General features: G+C 46.6%; 1 protein-coding gene and 1 long non-coding RNA gene across 3 annotated transcripts in view; one reads left to right on the top strand and one right to left on the bottom strand.

Moving 5' to 3' along the window:
• Positions 1-357: 357 nt before the first annotated feature.
• On the bottom strand, positions 358-13,427 carry ZIC3 (Zic family zinc finger 3). 2 transcript variants are annotated; one of them, XM_035288621.3, is made up of 3 exons: positions 11,821-13,427; positions 10,533-10,696; positions 358-2,406 (listed from the first exon to the last, which is right to left on the bottom strand). In XM_035288621.3, the coding sequence occupies exons 1-3, from the start codon at positions 12,875-12,877 to the stop codon at positions 2,257-2,259; spliced, it is 1,371 nt and encodes a 456-aa protein (XP_035144512.2). In that variant the 5' UTR covers positions 12,878-13,427; the 3' UTR covers positions 358-2,256. The 2 variants fall into 2 exon arrangements, with proteins under 2 accessions (XP_035144512.2, XP_017824256.2); XM_017968767.4 differs by lacking the exon at positions 358-2,406 and adding an exon at positions 7,502-9,715.
• LOC144581166 (uncharacterized) overlaps positions 10,416-13,908 on the top strand; it is a 102,491-nt gene continuing 98,998 nt past the window's right edge. Inside the window, exon 1 of the long non-coding RNA XR_013531695.1 lies at positions 10,416-10,524. This is a non-coding gene — a long non-coding RNA (uncharacterized LOC144581166). The remainder of the gene's footprint in view (positions 10,525-13,908) is intronic.

The raw sequence follows: 13,908 nt of genomic DNA, 5'->3' as shown, positions 1-13,908 counted from the left end.
AAAACCAAAAGTATGGCAGTAAAGGAGTAAGACTAGTGGCTGTTATCTGTTTTGTTGTTGTTTTATCTTAAGTGAATCCATCACCTATGGACTCCATAAACTTATTCTAAGGATGCTGACATAGGTCAAAACATTTCAGGACTCGTCATTGGGAATTGTGTTCAGGGCTACCTTCCAAGCTCCAAAGAAAATCAGTCCCATTACTCTATAATCACAACCACATAATACTATCATAAATTTAGTAAAGGGAAACTGAATAATTTAAGACACAGATTTAATCTTTTCGTTATATGTGAGTATCAACTTTCATATTGTAAAATTGTCACTGAATTTTAATATAAGAATCAAGCTGTTAACTAAAGTAAAAATTTTATTCAATTAAAAGCAAACCATTAAATTTCCATGTTTACAGATTTTAAGTACACAACTTATTTTTATCTAAGTATTTTCATTGTAAGATAATGAACAACAGGCATTTAATAACATTTTAATTTTATGTGTTTAAATATTCATAGCTATGCTCATAAATCCACATGCCTGATCTAGTGATTCTACTTATGAAATGCAGTATTTCTTACATGACACAAATCTCCATCTACTTTCTGAAAACTGTATTAAATTTGCAACACATTACAAACCACTGTATGTTTTTAGTAAAATATTCTATAACAGTAAAAACAGGAAACTACCCAAAAGCAACAAAACAATAACTACCTGCAAGGGAAAAAGACAACATTTGTTCAAGGACTACTTGTTTAGTCCATTGAGCAACCCTAGGAGGTATTATCACAGTGCAGCTGGCTCACGAACAACTCTGTAGCTTACCTTTCCTAGGGCTTTTTCAACAATACTATGATTATACTCCACTGCCTGTCTGAAAGAACACAGTTCTTGTTCTTAAAAACAAAAACAAAACACAAAAATTTTACCAACATTGTTACGGGGCCTACAAAAATGTCAGGTGTTAGGAAACTGACATTCAAAGAATCATAGACTTCCTTGACCTGGCCCCTTCTATTATTCTTGAAGTAAATGAATAACTGGAATCACAGGGAGATGAGCATGTTTCCTACTACTTAAAAATTACACTATAATCTGTCTACTTACCCAAAATTTTAATAAAACTGGATCTAAAGAACCAATAGCAATATACTCTATCAGGCTCCAATTTTGCAATACTTCATTATTATCACATAATCACACCAAATAAACAGAATGATGGCCATTCACAGATTACATTACATTATAGATGTTAAATTTAGAATGAGAAATCAAGTATCTGGAGTTCCAGGAATATTTCTGTAGCGTCTTTATCTTCTCTAACATTACAGCTAATTAATGACAAAGTGTTCTAATCAATGGTTGTACCAAGTTGCCTGTCCCAAAAACCACTTCAGGGCTTCTGAATAATATACATGTAATGTTGCAATGTCTCCTCCCCTACCCTGGATGCCACAGAGGCACCCTTTTCACCTTTCAGGTTATCTTCAGCTTTGTCTATCTTTCCCTCTTTTTCTCACCCAAATAGTAGTGTTCAAATGCTCTTTTTTTCCCCTCCAAACTCTTGCATCCTTTCATTCCCCAATCAATCTTTGACTCTGAATTTTTCCCCTGGCCTTCCCAGCACCTGACCTTGAACCCCTCTGGGAAAACGCTGAGCTCAAAACAGTTGTTTGGGGTTTGTTCAGTGGGTTACCCCCATTCCCATTTATTACCCAATAAAAGCCCAGGTATATCGTGAAAAATGTGAATTGAATATAAATTGTCCCAAGTCAACAGGTTAATCAAAATTATTTAGGGGCTACTGTCATTTTAATAAAACAATAATCACAAAAATAATTTAAATGGTTTTATTTAAGTCAAACAACAATTGAAGGGATCCTGGGTATTGCTTTCTGAACACAAACATGAAATTAACAAAACAAGAATTCATGTTTCTAGTTTTAAACACTTTAGTTCTACATATAGAATGCCGACATCTGAAAAAGATTTTCAACAAGGTCAACACAATGCATGAGATAATGCATCTGGGTTATGAATTAGGCCAGTCTTCACCTCCATCTTCCCATTTATAAATCCTAAATTGCAGGGGAGCTTTTTTGCTTTTTCATTTCACAAATGATTGCTCAACACAGGATGAAATACACCAAAAGAAGAAAATAGTCTTTTTATACCTAGGGAAGAAGCTACTACTCCTAAAATGATCACTTCAAGGTAACAGACATCCAAATTGATGTGGTTTTCTTTGAAACCTCATCAGTAAATCATTTCTTGCACAGTAGGTTCGGCATTAACCCTGCATTTAGGATAGGTAGTGTTATGGAGGGCTGGCTGCTGCATACCAACGTCAGAATCAAGTTCTTCGTCAGGAATTAGAGACTGTCCCGGATACCAAGCAGGACAACACTGGCAAAAAAACAAAAAGTGAACTGCAGATAGGTCAAAACAGGCCACATTTCCTCTTAGAAAAAAATGTCACAAAATGTTACATGGATATGTTGTTTTAAACGCTTGTTTATAATAAAACACGATGTTATGTTTTATTTTTAACACCTTAAGTTGAAACGGTCTTGACGCAGGTTGCATTTTAATAAAACATGACAAAAGACACACACCCTATTCGAGATCAAATATTATAAATTTGCCATCTGGTGAAAGCTATTGTTATAGTTACTATGGGAAGCTTACATTTCTCTCCATTCATCAGATTTGTAAATAGGTTGAACTGTCATCAGATTAAAAATACACACAACTGTTTGGTTTGTTCAATGTTAGATAAAGAAAGTGATTTTCTTCAGTTTCCGCAGATTTTCTGAAACAAGTTTCTCTAATATTCAAAGGATTTATGTTCTTGTGGTAAAAGTTACCACTAGTCCAAGTGCTCTAAACACTCCCCACTTTAAATGCTTCCAGCAAACTTAGTGTTCTCCAAGCTGTAAATTTCAATGGTTATGATAGAACCAAACCTCAGTGGAAAAGCAGTGCCCTTCGGAGTCGTCATCCAAACATATATAAGAGCTCTACCAATTTACCACTTGCCCAGTTTTGCAGAAATTCCATTCACATAACTCCTATGAAAATCAACCAGTTTTACCATATCAAATGACCCAAAGAACACCGCAGGTATCCAGGGGAAACACAGTCCACCAATGCATGTTAGCTCGATTTTAAAGTCAATTTAAGAGACAATCTGGGCTCTGTAGTTCTTAAAGAGACAAACTGCTGTCTAACCATTGGCTAAGGCTTTTTTAAGTTAATGAACTTTTTATTTTCCACACTTTTGCTACCAAGAGATTTAACTAGAAAAAAGCTCAAACCTCAGGGTTCACACTACGGCACGGAAAAATAGAGTATACAGCAAGCACCATTTACTTCCTTTGATCTCTCAAAGATGTCAATACTCTATTCCAGTGAGGGGGTGGGGAATGGGGGAGTGACTGAACCGGGGAAGGAAACTTCACCCACAGGAAAAAAAAAAAAGATCGGCTTGGTGGCAATTTCAAAACAAGTTTCCAAACTACTGAAGAGGCTCCTGCCCCCTTTGACTTGCAGGAATCACACATAAGAAAAGGACAGAAAATACTACAGGGCATGCTTATTTTAATTGCCCATGGGTTTCCAATGCAAAGCACGACAACTTAAATGCATATTCCAAATTCTTGTTCCAAAGCCGTCTTCTTTGTGCACTGAAAAGGAGGAAAGACAACCCCATCAATTGTTCTCTGCAGATAAAGGCACTGTTTTGCAGATTTCCCCCCAGATCTGGGCCAGCTTTGCTAATGACCTGCCCACCCACCTGGGGCCCTTCCCGAGGTGGCCCACGAGAACTGCCCCACACCTTCAGGAGCCCAAATGCGTGACACTGGACAACCCCAAGAGGGCTGACTTTTTGTTTGGTCGTTGGTCTCCACGAAGACGAAACCTGGAAGAGTTCGTGCCGCTTATTTTCCTAGAGGAGCTGAGGGTCAATTACTACACTTCTTAAAATCTCACATTTTTATTTTTTTCCTCACAAAAGACACATCTGAAGGTGAATCCGCAACATTTTTTCTGAGGAGAAAACACGAGCTTGAGATCCCAGAGCTACCAGGGATTCTTTCAACGCCAGCAGCAAGGGAGTTAAGCAAAAGCTGAATTAAAGTTTTTGGAATTTTGGCCTTTTTTTTCCCCGTAACATAAGACCACCAGCTTTTAGGGCACACACCAAAGGTACAGTGACTATTTTGATAGGCTCACGTTTAAATGAGATACACAGAAAACGGAGCCTGGGCAACGTGAAGGAGTCGAACTCGCAATGGCACACTTGTCTTGAAGAGCCGAGGCATTTTCTTGGAAAATGGTGCCTATGTGTTCATAGGCTTTGCCATTGTCCTGGCAGAGAACATACTGTCCACTCTCGGGGCATTTTTAGGGACTGAAAGGTTCCGTGGTATCCCGACCCGGGCCTGGTAACTCGAAATGGCATGCCCTACCCATGAGAGCTGCGAGAGGGGGCATTTTAAGTCAAGCCAAGTGGGTGGGGAGGCCTCTGGCGGGTTTTTTATCCAGGTCCCAAGGGAACCCCAAACCCAAAAAGCACACGCCAACTTCCGAGGGCAATACCCAGGAAGAACTTCGCTTCCGTGTTTTAAACAATTTTGCGCTAAACCGCCACGACCTACATTCCCCCGCGAGGCTCCCAGAGCTGAGGAATAACAAGGGAGTTTAAACTACACAACAGTTCGGCAGCCTGTAGTCTGTGCTTTGCTGCGCTCCACGGGGGTTCGCATCCGGCAGCCATGTTCGCGACTCGAAAGCGGCCCCAAAACCAGCCCCCCTTCCCACATCCCTCTCTTCTTCTCTCCTCCCTCCCAGCTCAACCGAGGCCGCGGCGCTGCAAAGCCGCTTTCAACTCAGCACCCCCCTCCTCACAGCAAAATCCGACTCGACGGCTGCGAGGTGTGCGCCTGCGCGCGGCGCGGGGCGGGGGCGGGCGCGGGAGTGGGGGTGGGTGTGGGAGGCCTACGGGCCCCCGGCCGCGGCTTGAAAAGGCCGGAGCCACGGGGAAGCGGGGGAGGGGTTGGGGCCCCGGCTGGAGCCTCCTCTTTCCTCCCAGCGGGTCCCCGCTCCGGCCCTGGCCCGGCTCTCACACGTGCGCGCTAAAAACCCACTTCAAAGTCTGTTCTCGGCACGGGGGCGGCCCCTTTTGCGCCAGCCCCCGGGCACCCGCGCAGGCCGACAACCAGGCCCCGGGCCTCGCCGCCCCCTCTATCGCAGGCTTGGCAAAGAGGCTGGAGGGGCCAAGCGAGAGAGGACGTTCTCTGAAGAGTACGGTGAGCCGCGAGCGGCCTTCGGGTGGACGAGTACCTCCCTGCCCCCCACCCCCACCGCTTTAGAAAATTGAATTGAACACAAAGTTTGCGGCCAGCGCTACGCAGTGGCCTTCGGAGCTCACCATTGTTTGGGCTCGTATTGACCCCAGGTCCGGATTAGGCAGCGGCTGATTCCTGCTTTACAGCCCCGCCGGCCTAATGAGGCCGAGAGGCGATGGGGCGCGAAGCGTCCTCGGAGCCCGGGCGACCGCCGGCTTACGGCCGCCGAGGGCCCTGTAGGTGGAGGTCAAAGGGTCAGCGGGCAGAGACCGCGAGAGAATTGACCCTAGGAAATGAGGTCCCTTCCCTCCCGCCCCAGCCTCGACAGAGACTTTCAAGAACTTGGTGTGTGGACAGGGAGACTGGGCGCCCCGACGAGGGTCCCCGAGGACAACTGAGCTGGAGCCCCAACTTCTGAAACGCCTGGCTTCTCCGCCCTCTCCCAGGCCCTGGCCAAGGATCCGCTGGAGACTTGGGGCTCGAGGGACAGAAGCCTGGGAGAGGAAACCAGTCTGGGTGCCTGGAGAAACCCACTCTTAGGGGGATGGGCATGCTGCTAGAGATTCTTCCACAGACTTACGTGTTGAGAGGCCCTTCGACTTTGCTCCTCTGTTTTAGGGAGTTTTTTTTTTTTTTTTTTTTTAGAAGACAGAGAGCCAGGGCGAAGAGGCAGAGACATCAGGCGCGGGGAGAAGGGGGAGGGGTGAGGAAGTTCTGAACACTCCAACTTTCCTGGGAGGCTTTGTGAGCGGAGGTCCCTGCTCACTCTTGTCCAGCCTTAGTAATTTAGACCGACTGACCTGCTTAGCGTGCACCCTGTTCTGATCTTTAACCTTCCCAAGCTGCGTTAGGGCCAGACTTCCGTCTTTCGTGGAAATAGCCACCTCCATTTTGCCTACTTAATAGTAGGAATCTTCTTATGCTAAATCACTCATTTTGAAAAAGATAAGGGACTTTGAACAAAGATCTTACAAGGTGCAAGAGGGAAAGTAACAAGTTGATTATTAAGAGCCTGGCCCATGCCTCTGGCTTGAGTATTTAGGATTTGTTTTTTTTTTTTTTTTTTTTTGTTTTTGTTTTTAGGGGTGATACTTATTCTCTAAGGTTGTTTACTGAATATTCAAGAATGTAAATGTGCACTCCCAGAGCCAGATTATTGGTGAGGGGGAGGAATCTGTGAAGAGTTTTCTCTCAAAGTAAGTTTTGTTTACCACAAATGACAAGGCCTGTGGAAGACATGATTTTGAGAAATATGCTACACCCAAATTAGAGGTAATCATGTAGAGCAAAGCTTTTTATATTCTTTTAATATTGGTTATCATAATTGTTTTCCATTGAATTGGTATCTTCCCCTCTTAGGACACTCACAATGTCCATGAAATTATCCCACCATAAGATTTTACAGGAAAAATTTTATGGTGGAATCATTTTAAGTAACTAAGAAAAGATCAAACTGCTCTTTGCTCATTGTCTCCTAAGCAGATATTTAACACATTTAATTGAAGTGGAAGCAAGTTTTTGGTTGAATCTTGTACCCAACCCCATGGCTCCACTTCCATTTAAAGTTAGGTTAGATTGGGGGTGGGGGGGGAATTCATGGAGAAAGTAGTAAATTATGGAAGTTCATTGTACAGTTCAAAAGAAAAATACACTATTTAGACTTCACAATGGAACACACTTAGAGCCAGTCTTATGAATATATACTTTCTGAGAACTTGTTGAGCATTTAAAATGGTCTCTGGTTTGGGGTGAAGGAAAAAGCCTGAAATAAGAATCTGGTCCAGCACCCTCAATGTCAAGGTCAAGATCGGAATGTCTGGGTTGGGAGTGATAGACTGACCAGTTACCTGCTCGTCACATGTGTAGTCATCCCAATCTCTGTTCATGGCATTCAGGCTTGGATATTGGTGGAAGAAAATGCAAAAGGCCCCATTATTCTCCACTAACAACAACAAAAAAATAGCTTCCAAAGCAATTTGCAATTAGAAACTGTCAATAATTGGTGACAAAGAACAGTAGATAACTTAAATAGATTGCTTCAACTGCATTCACAGAATCAGTTTCTTTTAATCATCAGAAGTTCTGTAAGCATTTCAATTTTAGGTTCATTTATTTGAACATTAAAAAAAATCAGGCACCAAATACAAAAATATTGTAACATAAATAAGATGTGCCAAGACTTTATTTCTTCAAAAAGAACAATAAACAAAATTCTAGAATTGAAAATGATTATATATGATACCAAATTGACTGCCACCAAAAACCTAGAGCATTGCCCCTTAAAGAGAAGAAGGTACTTAAGCCTATTCAATACATTTCTAAATACTTTACAATTCCTTATCTCCACCTTTCTGTTATTCATGCAGATTGGGCTCTCAATAACAAACAGCACCCTAATAAAAAAGGTCTCAATCCTCTACCCACTCCAGCCCCCCAAAATAGCAATCAATTTCTTTTCCATATAACTGTTGTAAAAGAACTGTTTGTCCAAATGAGTTGCTTCACTGAAGATTAAATGGATGGTTAACATTTTATCACAAAGCAAACAACCGTTTTTCATTGTTATCGATTTTAATGGAAACATTGCTCTTAACATCTTTGCCTACAAATCGCGAACTTTAAAAATACATATTTTGCAATTTTTTTCCATAGCATCATTTCAGAACTGCTGCAGTTATTACACCGCTATATAAATGTTATGGATAATTGTGATAATTATGAATTGAACTATATACAGCAAACAAATCACCCTTTGCCTTCCAAAATTGTAAATGGACTATGGTTCTTTTAAGAAGCACTTTAATCATAAGTAAGCAATGCTCAACTGGCCTTACTTATCACCACTGTTTCAGACATAAGCTATCTTTTGAAAATATATAGATAGCTACTAGATAGATTTGATAGGCAGATTAGATAAGTCATAGATACAAACATATACAGGTATATGGGTGATCTCTAGATAGAACAGACAGACATGCATCCTGCCGCAGTTTTCATTTTTAAGGTAATAAAGAACTAAGGGACATAAAATTCATTAGGTTACCTTATGTTTATATATGTAGGGCAGGGATGATTAAATCCAGCTTCTCAGTCTTTGAAGTACAAGATTGAGATGTCATGGCCACTAACTGAATTGATCAGTAATATTTGATTTGCATGCCGAAAATCCAGGACAAACACATTTTAACCGGAAGTTAAACAACCATCTGAGATAGAGCTAAAGAAAGGAGGGTCTTCCCAGATGGAAACTGACACTGTAAGGAATTTATACTGTAATAGAAAAATAATTTAACAATTAAAAAAGGGATCTGAGTGAGTTATAAATACCAACAAACAAGATTTAATTTGCTCACATCTCCTCTTTGTAGAAGAAGGCTGTTACAAAACAAGAGAAAGGAGTCAGTGGTTCAAAAATTGTAAATTGTGTTCTTCTTTCAAAACAATAAATTCTTAATGCTAAAGCAGTTATAATCAAAAGCTGTACAGAATTTGTTAGAAAACATTTATCCATAAATATTGTTCAGTTCCCGGCACTTGTAGAAATAATTAAATTACAAACGATAAATATGGCATCAATGGATATGTATTTACAAAAAAAAGTTATTACAAAAGGCAACTGTATACTAAACGTCACAATCTGTGTAGAGTAACATCACATCCTCAGCCTGAAAAAATACTGAACAACAGTTTCGACCCCATTAGACAAAAATACATTCACAAGTGTAATGCTTTGAGGAAAAGTTCAAGACATAACAGGACTTTGGCACGGTTTAAGACTGTGAGAGTTTAAACAATCACCACTAAGGCGAAAAAGAATTTCCATCAGTTTAACATCACCACCACCAAGCCTTCTATAACTTCCTCTCAAGAAACAGGACAAGTGTTAAATTGAATTGCAAGAGTTTAGGAATGGGGTGTGCAGAGAGCAAGAGGAAGGGGAAGAAAAAGCAGTGTAAAGATTTTGTAAAAAATCCTCAAACGCCAAAACATATTTTCTAATCCTGAGAAAAGGGCATGGCTAGTTTTGGATCTTGCCCGAAACCTTCCTGGACAATTGCAATTAACAAGATGTAGCCCTATATATGGCCTCTTGCCTTAAAACTCCATTTCCATCTGATTGGTCTCAGTTTTCTTTTAAAAATGCATTTGGTCCATTCTATAGTTAACAGGGTTTGTGTTTTTCCTCAGACGTACCATTCGTTAAAATTAGGAGGAAGTCCAGGGTTGTGGCTGGTGCTAGTTTGAACTGCAGAAGGGGTTTTAGTGGTATCTTTACTGTTTGCAGAAGCTATAGCGGGTGGAGTGGAAGATTCATAGCCTGAACTGGCAGCAGGGGAGGAATCTGACCCTTGAGATTCATGAACCTAAAATTAACATGTATATATTATAATGAATATAATTCCAACTGGCAATGTGCAAGCAAAAACAAGAGCAGAATTCGAGTACTGTAAGAACAAAACCGCCCAGTGACCCACTTAAAAGAAAAATGCTGCTTAAAAAAAAATCCATATTACCGATGTCTAGAAAACCCGGAGATGTTCGCCAAAAACCAGTTTCGGTCCTAAGACTGGCATTATGGAAAAGGAATGAAGCACTCCGTTTTGTTCAGGCCACTTCAAAAATGTTTCTACGCGGATGGAGTGGTTATAAGCAGTTACTCTATGGGGTCCTATAAAATACTCACTCCGGGCCCAGGTTTCACCAAGCCCGTTTCGGCTTGGGAAAGCAGGTACAGAGAAGGTGGCACAGGGGCCCTGAGTACTGCGAAGTCGCAGACAAATGTGTGGGAATTAGATTGCGCTCCTCGGCCCTATTGTTTTATCGGAAGCCAAAGAGCGAATGAACCACCCACCCCTCGGGTTCGGCGCGCGGCTACTCTCTGGGTTCCCACAGCGGGCTGAGTCGGGAAGAGGTGGCCAAAGCAGCCTCAAGCCCAGGCGAGCTCGGTTAGAGCTTCCTAGTAAACAACCGATTGTTCCCTCCGCTTCCTCCCCCTCCCAACTCTGCTCACTCCCGCCCCACCCCCGCCCGGTCCCCAAAATGGGTTCAAGGTGTCACTGCTGGAGCAAATCGGATTTAACGTGGAGGACAGAGGGTTGGCAGCGCGGGCGCTTCCGTTCCGCGGCCCCGCGTCGGGCCGAGTGTTTACAAACCGCCGACCGCTAATAAAGAGGTAATTACCTTCATGTGTTTGCGGAGGGAGCTCGGGTGCGTGTAGGACTTGTCGCACACTTTGCAGATATAGGGCTTGTCCGAGGTGTGCACATGCATGTGCTTCTTACGGTCGCTGCTGTTGGCAAAGCGTCTGTCACAGCCTTCAAATTCACATTTGAAAGGTTTCTCACCTGAAAAAGGCAAAAACGCAGGAGGGGTAAAATACGGTCAGCGCCGGAGTTTCCCAGAGGCAAGCAGCAGGAGACTGAGCTCCCTGCCGTCTTCCGGGAAAGGGAGCACTGACTGGGGGCTGCTGTGGCATCTATTTCCCAGGAGAGAAATGAAGAGCGTTGGTTGGGCCCGCTGGGTTTGGGAGTGGTGGTCGGGGCGGGGGTGGGGCAGGGCCGACCCAGAACCTGACCGTGTCTTTGTTCTTGCAAGGAGGGAAAGCCCCTGACTCCTCCGAAGTTTCCCCTAAGTTGTGGTTCCACCCCACCCCACCCAGGGCTCCCAATGCGCGGCCACGTTCCGCCACCACCTCGGCGACGTAACCGAGCCCGGCGGGACAATGGGCCCCGAACAGGACAATCCCGTTCAGCCTCTTCTTTGTACCTTTTAATTTGCCTCTTTCAAATGCAGCGGTTTGGCTAAGCCCGGTATTAAAAAGCCTGGCTAGTCGTACTTAATGTTTGAGGGGGAAAAAAAACCAACAAACTATATAAATCCAGGGGGCTCCAGACAGTTTTACAAGATGTTCTGAACAAGCCACGAAACTGTGGTGCCTTTTCTACTTTAGCTTTCCTCCCGGAGGACTAAATTGAACCTGGAACTCCAAATAAAAATAGTTTGACAAAAGTATCAGTCATTTAATTAGGAGATGTGCCAATCAAGTGTAAAAAGGAGCGGAAGTAACCGAAAGTTAGTTTTCATTAGCATTTCTATGGCTGCCTTCCACGAATGTGTGCCGAGAGCTAAGTCGTTTGTAAGCAATATGCTCTCAACACATTCGGAGTCCCTTCACGGTAACCCAGCAAGGGAGACAAAAAGAGGCGGCGCCAGTTTGTTCCTGGGCTCGAGAAGGTCCCAATTAGTTCTTAAGACCGCAGAGCAGTCTGCCCGGGAAGTTAGAACTCAGCAAAGGCGCCACGGGACGGGAAGGGCTAGGGGTGGAGGGGCATGGACAGCGCTTCTTTCTCGAACGGCCGTGGCCGGGCGTCGCCCCATTCCTTGGCCGCCACCTCTCCCTCTCGCTGCAAGTCCGCTGGATGACGGGGTATCGTCAGTGGAACCCACGCCCGCCTGCTTTTCCCCTTACCTGTGTGGGTCCTCTTGTGAATCTTGAGGTTTTCAGAGCGGGCAAAGATCTTCCCGCAGCCCGGGAAGGGGCATGGGAAGGGCTTCTCGCCCGTGTGCACTCGGATGTGGTTGACCAGTTTGTACTTCGCCTTGAAGGACTTGCCCTCCCGGGGGCACTCCTCCCAGTAGCAGACGTGGTTGTTCTGCTCCGGGCCCCCCACATGCTCCATGGTGACATGTGTCACCAGCTCATGCATGGTGCTGAAGGTCCGGTCGCAGCTTTTCTTGGGCCGGCTCAGCTGAGCCTCGTCGATCCACTTGCACGACAGCTCCTGCTTGATGGGCTGCCGCATGTAACGGAAGAAGGCGCCGGGCCCGTGGTGGGCCGCTACGTTCACGCCCATGTTCATGTTCATGGGGCTGTAGTTAGGAAACTGCGCGCCGGCCGCGTAGGGGTCCGTGCGCGGGCTGGCCACTGGGCGGTATGGGTCACCACGGCCAAACAGCTCCCCACGCAGCCCCAGGTGGACCTGGTTGTTGTCCACGTGCCCTGTGGGCGATGGATGCCCAGCACCCTGCTCATGCAGCCCGGGAAAGAGCAAGTAGCCAGGGGGCTCGGGGATGCCAGCTGGAGCATGCAGGCTGCTCGCCGAGCCGGCGAAGAGCCCGTGCTGCCCGCCACCGGAGGCCGCCTCAGTGAGCCCGGAGCTGCGCTGGCGGAACAGAAAGTCGCGCGTTGAGTTGAAGGCGGCAGAGGTAGCGCCGCCGTAGCTGGGCACCTGGCTGGCGTGGTGATGGTGGTGATGGTGGTGGTGATGGTGGCCCAGGGCGTTGGCGTAGCCCGAACCCTGCGGCGTGAAAGCCGAGGTCTGGCCGGAAGATAGATCGTGCGCTGCGGCAGGGCTCAGCTTGAAGGCAGCGGCGGCGGCTGCGGCGGCGGCGTGGGTTGAATCCCCGAAGGGATTCAGCCCCATGCCTGCCGGCTCACGGTTGGGCATCTCGTGGTGTCGCGGCGCGCCGAAGGTGCCCACTCCCAGCCCGGGGAACTGCGGGCCTCCGTCCAGGAGCATCGTCATGGGTGGGACGTTCTGGGCACAGGCGATCCGGCCGAAGTGAGAGAAGGTACCGGCGAAGGAGGATATCTCCGAAGTGCGGTTGTCGGAGAGGAGCGTCGGCGGTTGGACACTGCCGGGAGACCCCCAAGGCGATACCAAGGGCTGCAACTTTCCGTCGCTGCGAGAGTCTCCTGCAGAGGGATAGGAGGGAGGAGGGGAAGAAAGAGCAGGGAGGGGGTGTGGGGGGGAAAGAGGAGGGAGGAGAAAAGACTCTGGGACTAGATCTGGTTTAACAAACTAACAGGCGCGCACAAAGAAAAATAAGCAAAATAGTAAGTGGAGGGCGGAGTTTGCCAATCCTGTCCCGGGCAGCACCCCTCCTCTTCCCCAGTGCACAGAACCGCTGGGCCAGGAGGCTCCCTGGGTACCGGCCTCCGGGCTGGGCTGCGCCAAGTGGCGGAGCCGGCTAGAGGCCGGCAGGCAGGCAGCCGGCAGCAGGCAGGCTCGGTACTCGCCGCTCGCCGTGCGAGTCCCAGCCTCTTCGCCTCCAGAGTAATGTCCTTGGACTGATAAAGTCAATCACTCACTCCTCACACATAAACCGAGCGGGAGGCCGCGCGGCGCGCGCCAATGGGGAGACAGCTGGCCCGCAGTCACCTGACCCCCGGCCGGATCGTCCATTGGCTGCTGCCAGGCTGATTGGCAGCGCGGAGCGGAGAACATGGCAGCCGCGGCCGAGCGACCCCCGCTGATTGGGCAGCCGCTTGGTGCTTGGCAGGTGAGGCGGCGGCTGCCCAGCGTCCGCGAGTGGGCTCCACTGGGCTTGAGCGGCTGCGGGGAACTGGGGCCAGGCTCTAGGCGGCAAACGGCGGGACGCCGCCGGGCCTCTCTCAGGCCTCCCCCCAACCCCTCGCGCGCTCCTTACCCGCTTTGATCAAAGAACCTCTTTGCCCTTCGAGGATCCGTCCTACTGCCGCGCCGACGGAGGTGACGCGGCGCTCGACGTCCAGTCCCACTTGGGCCCCCGCTGCCTCACCACCTTGAGACCTTGT

This window comes from Callithrix jacchus, chromosome X (genome assembly GCF_049354715.1).
Source record: "Callithrix jacchus isolate 240 chromosome X, calJac240_pri, whole genome shotgun sequence".
Taxonomy (NCBI): Eukaryota; Metazoa; Chordata; class Mammalia; order Primates; family Cebidae; genus Callithrix; species Callithrix jacchus.
This window is presented reverse-complemented; position numbering and strand designations above follow the sequence as displayed.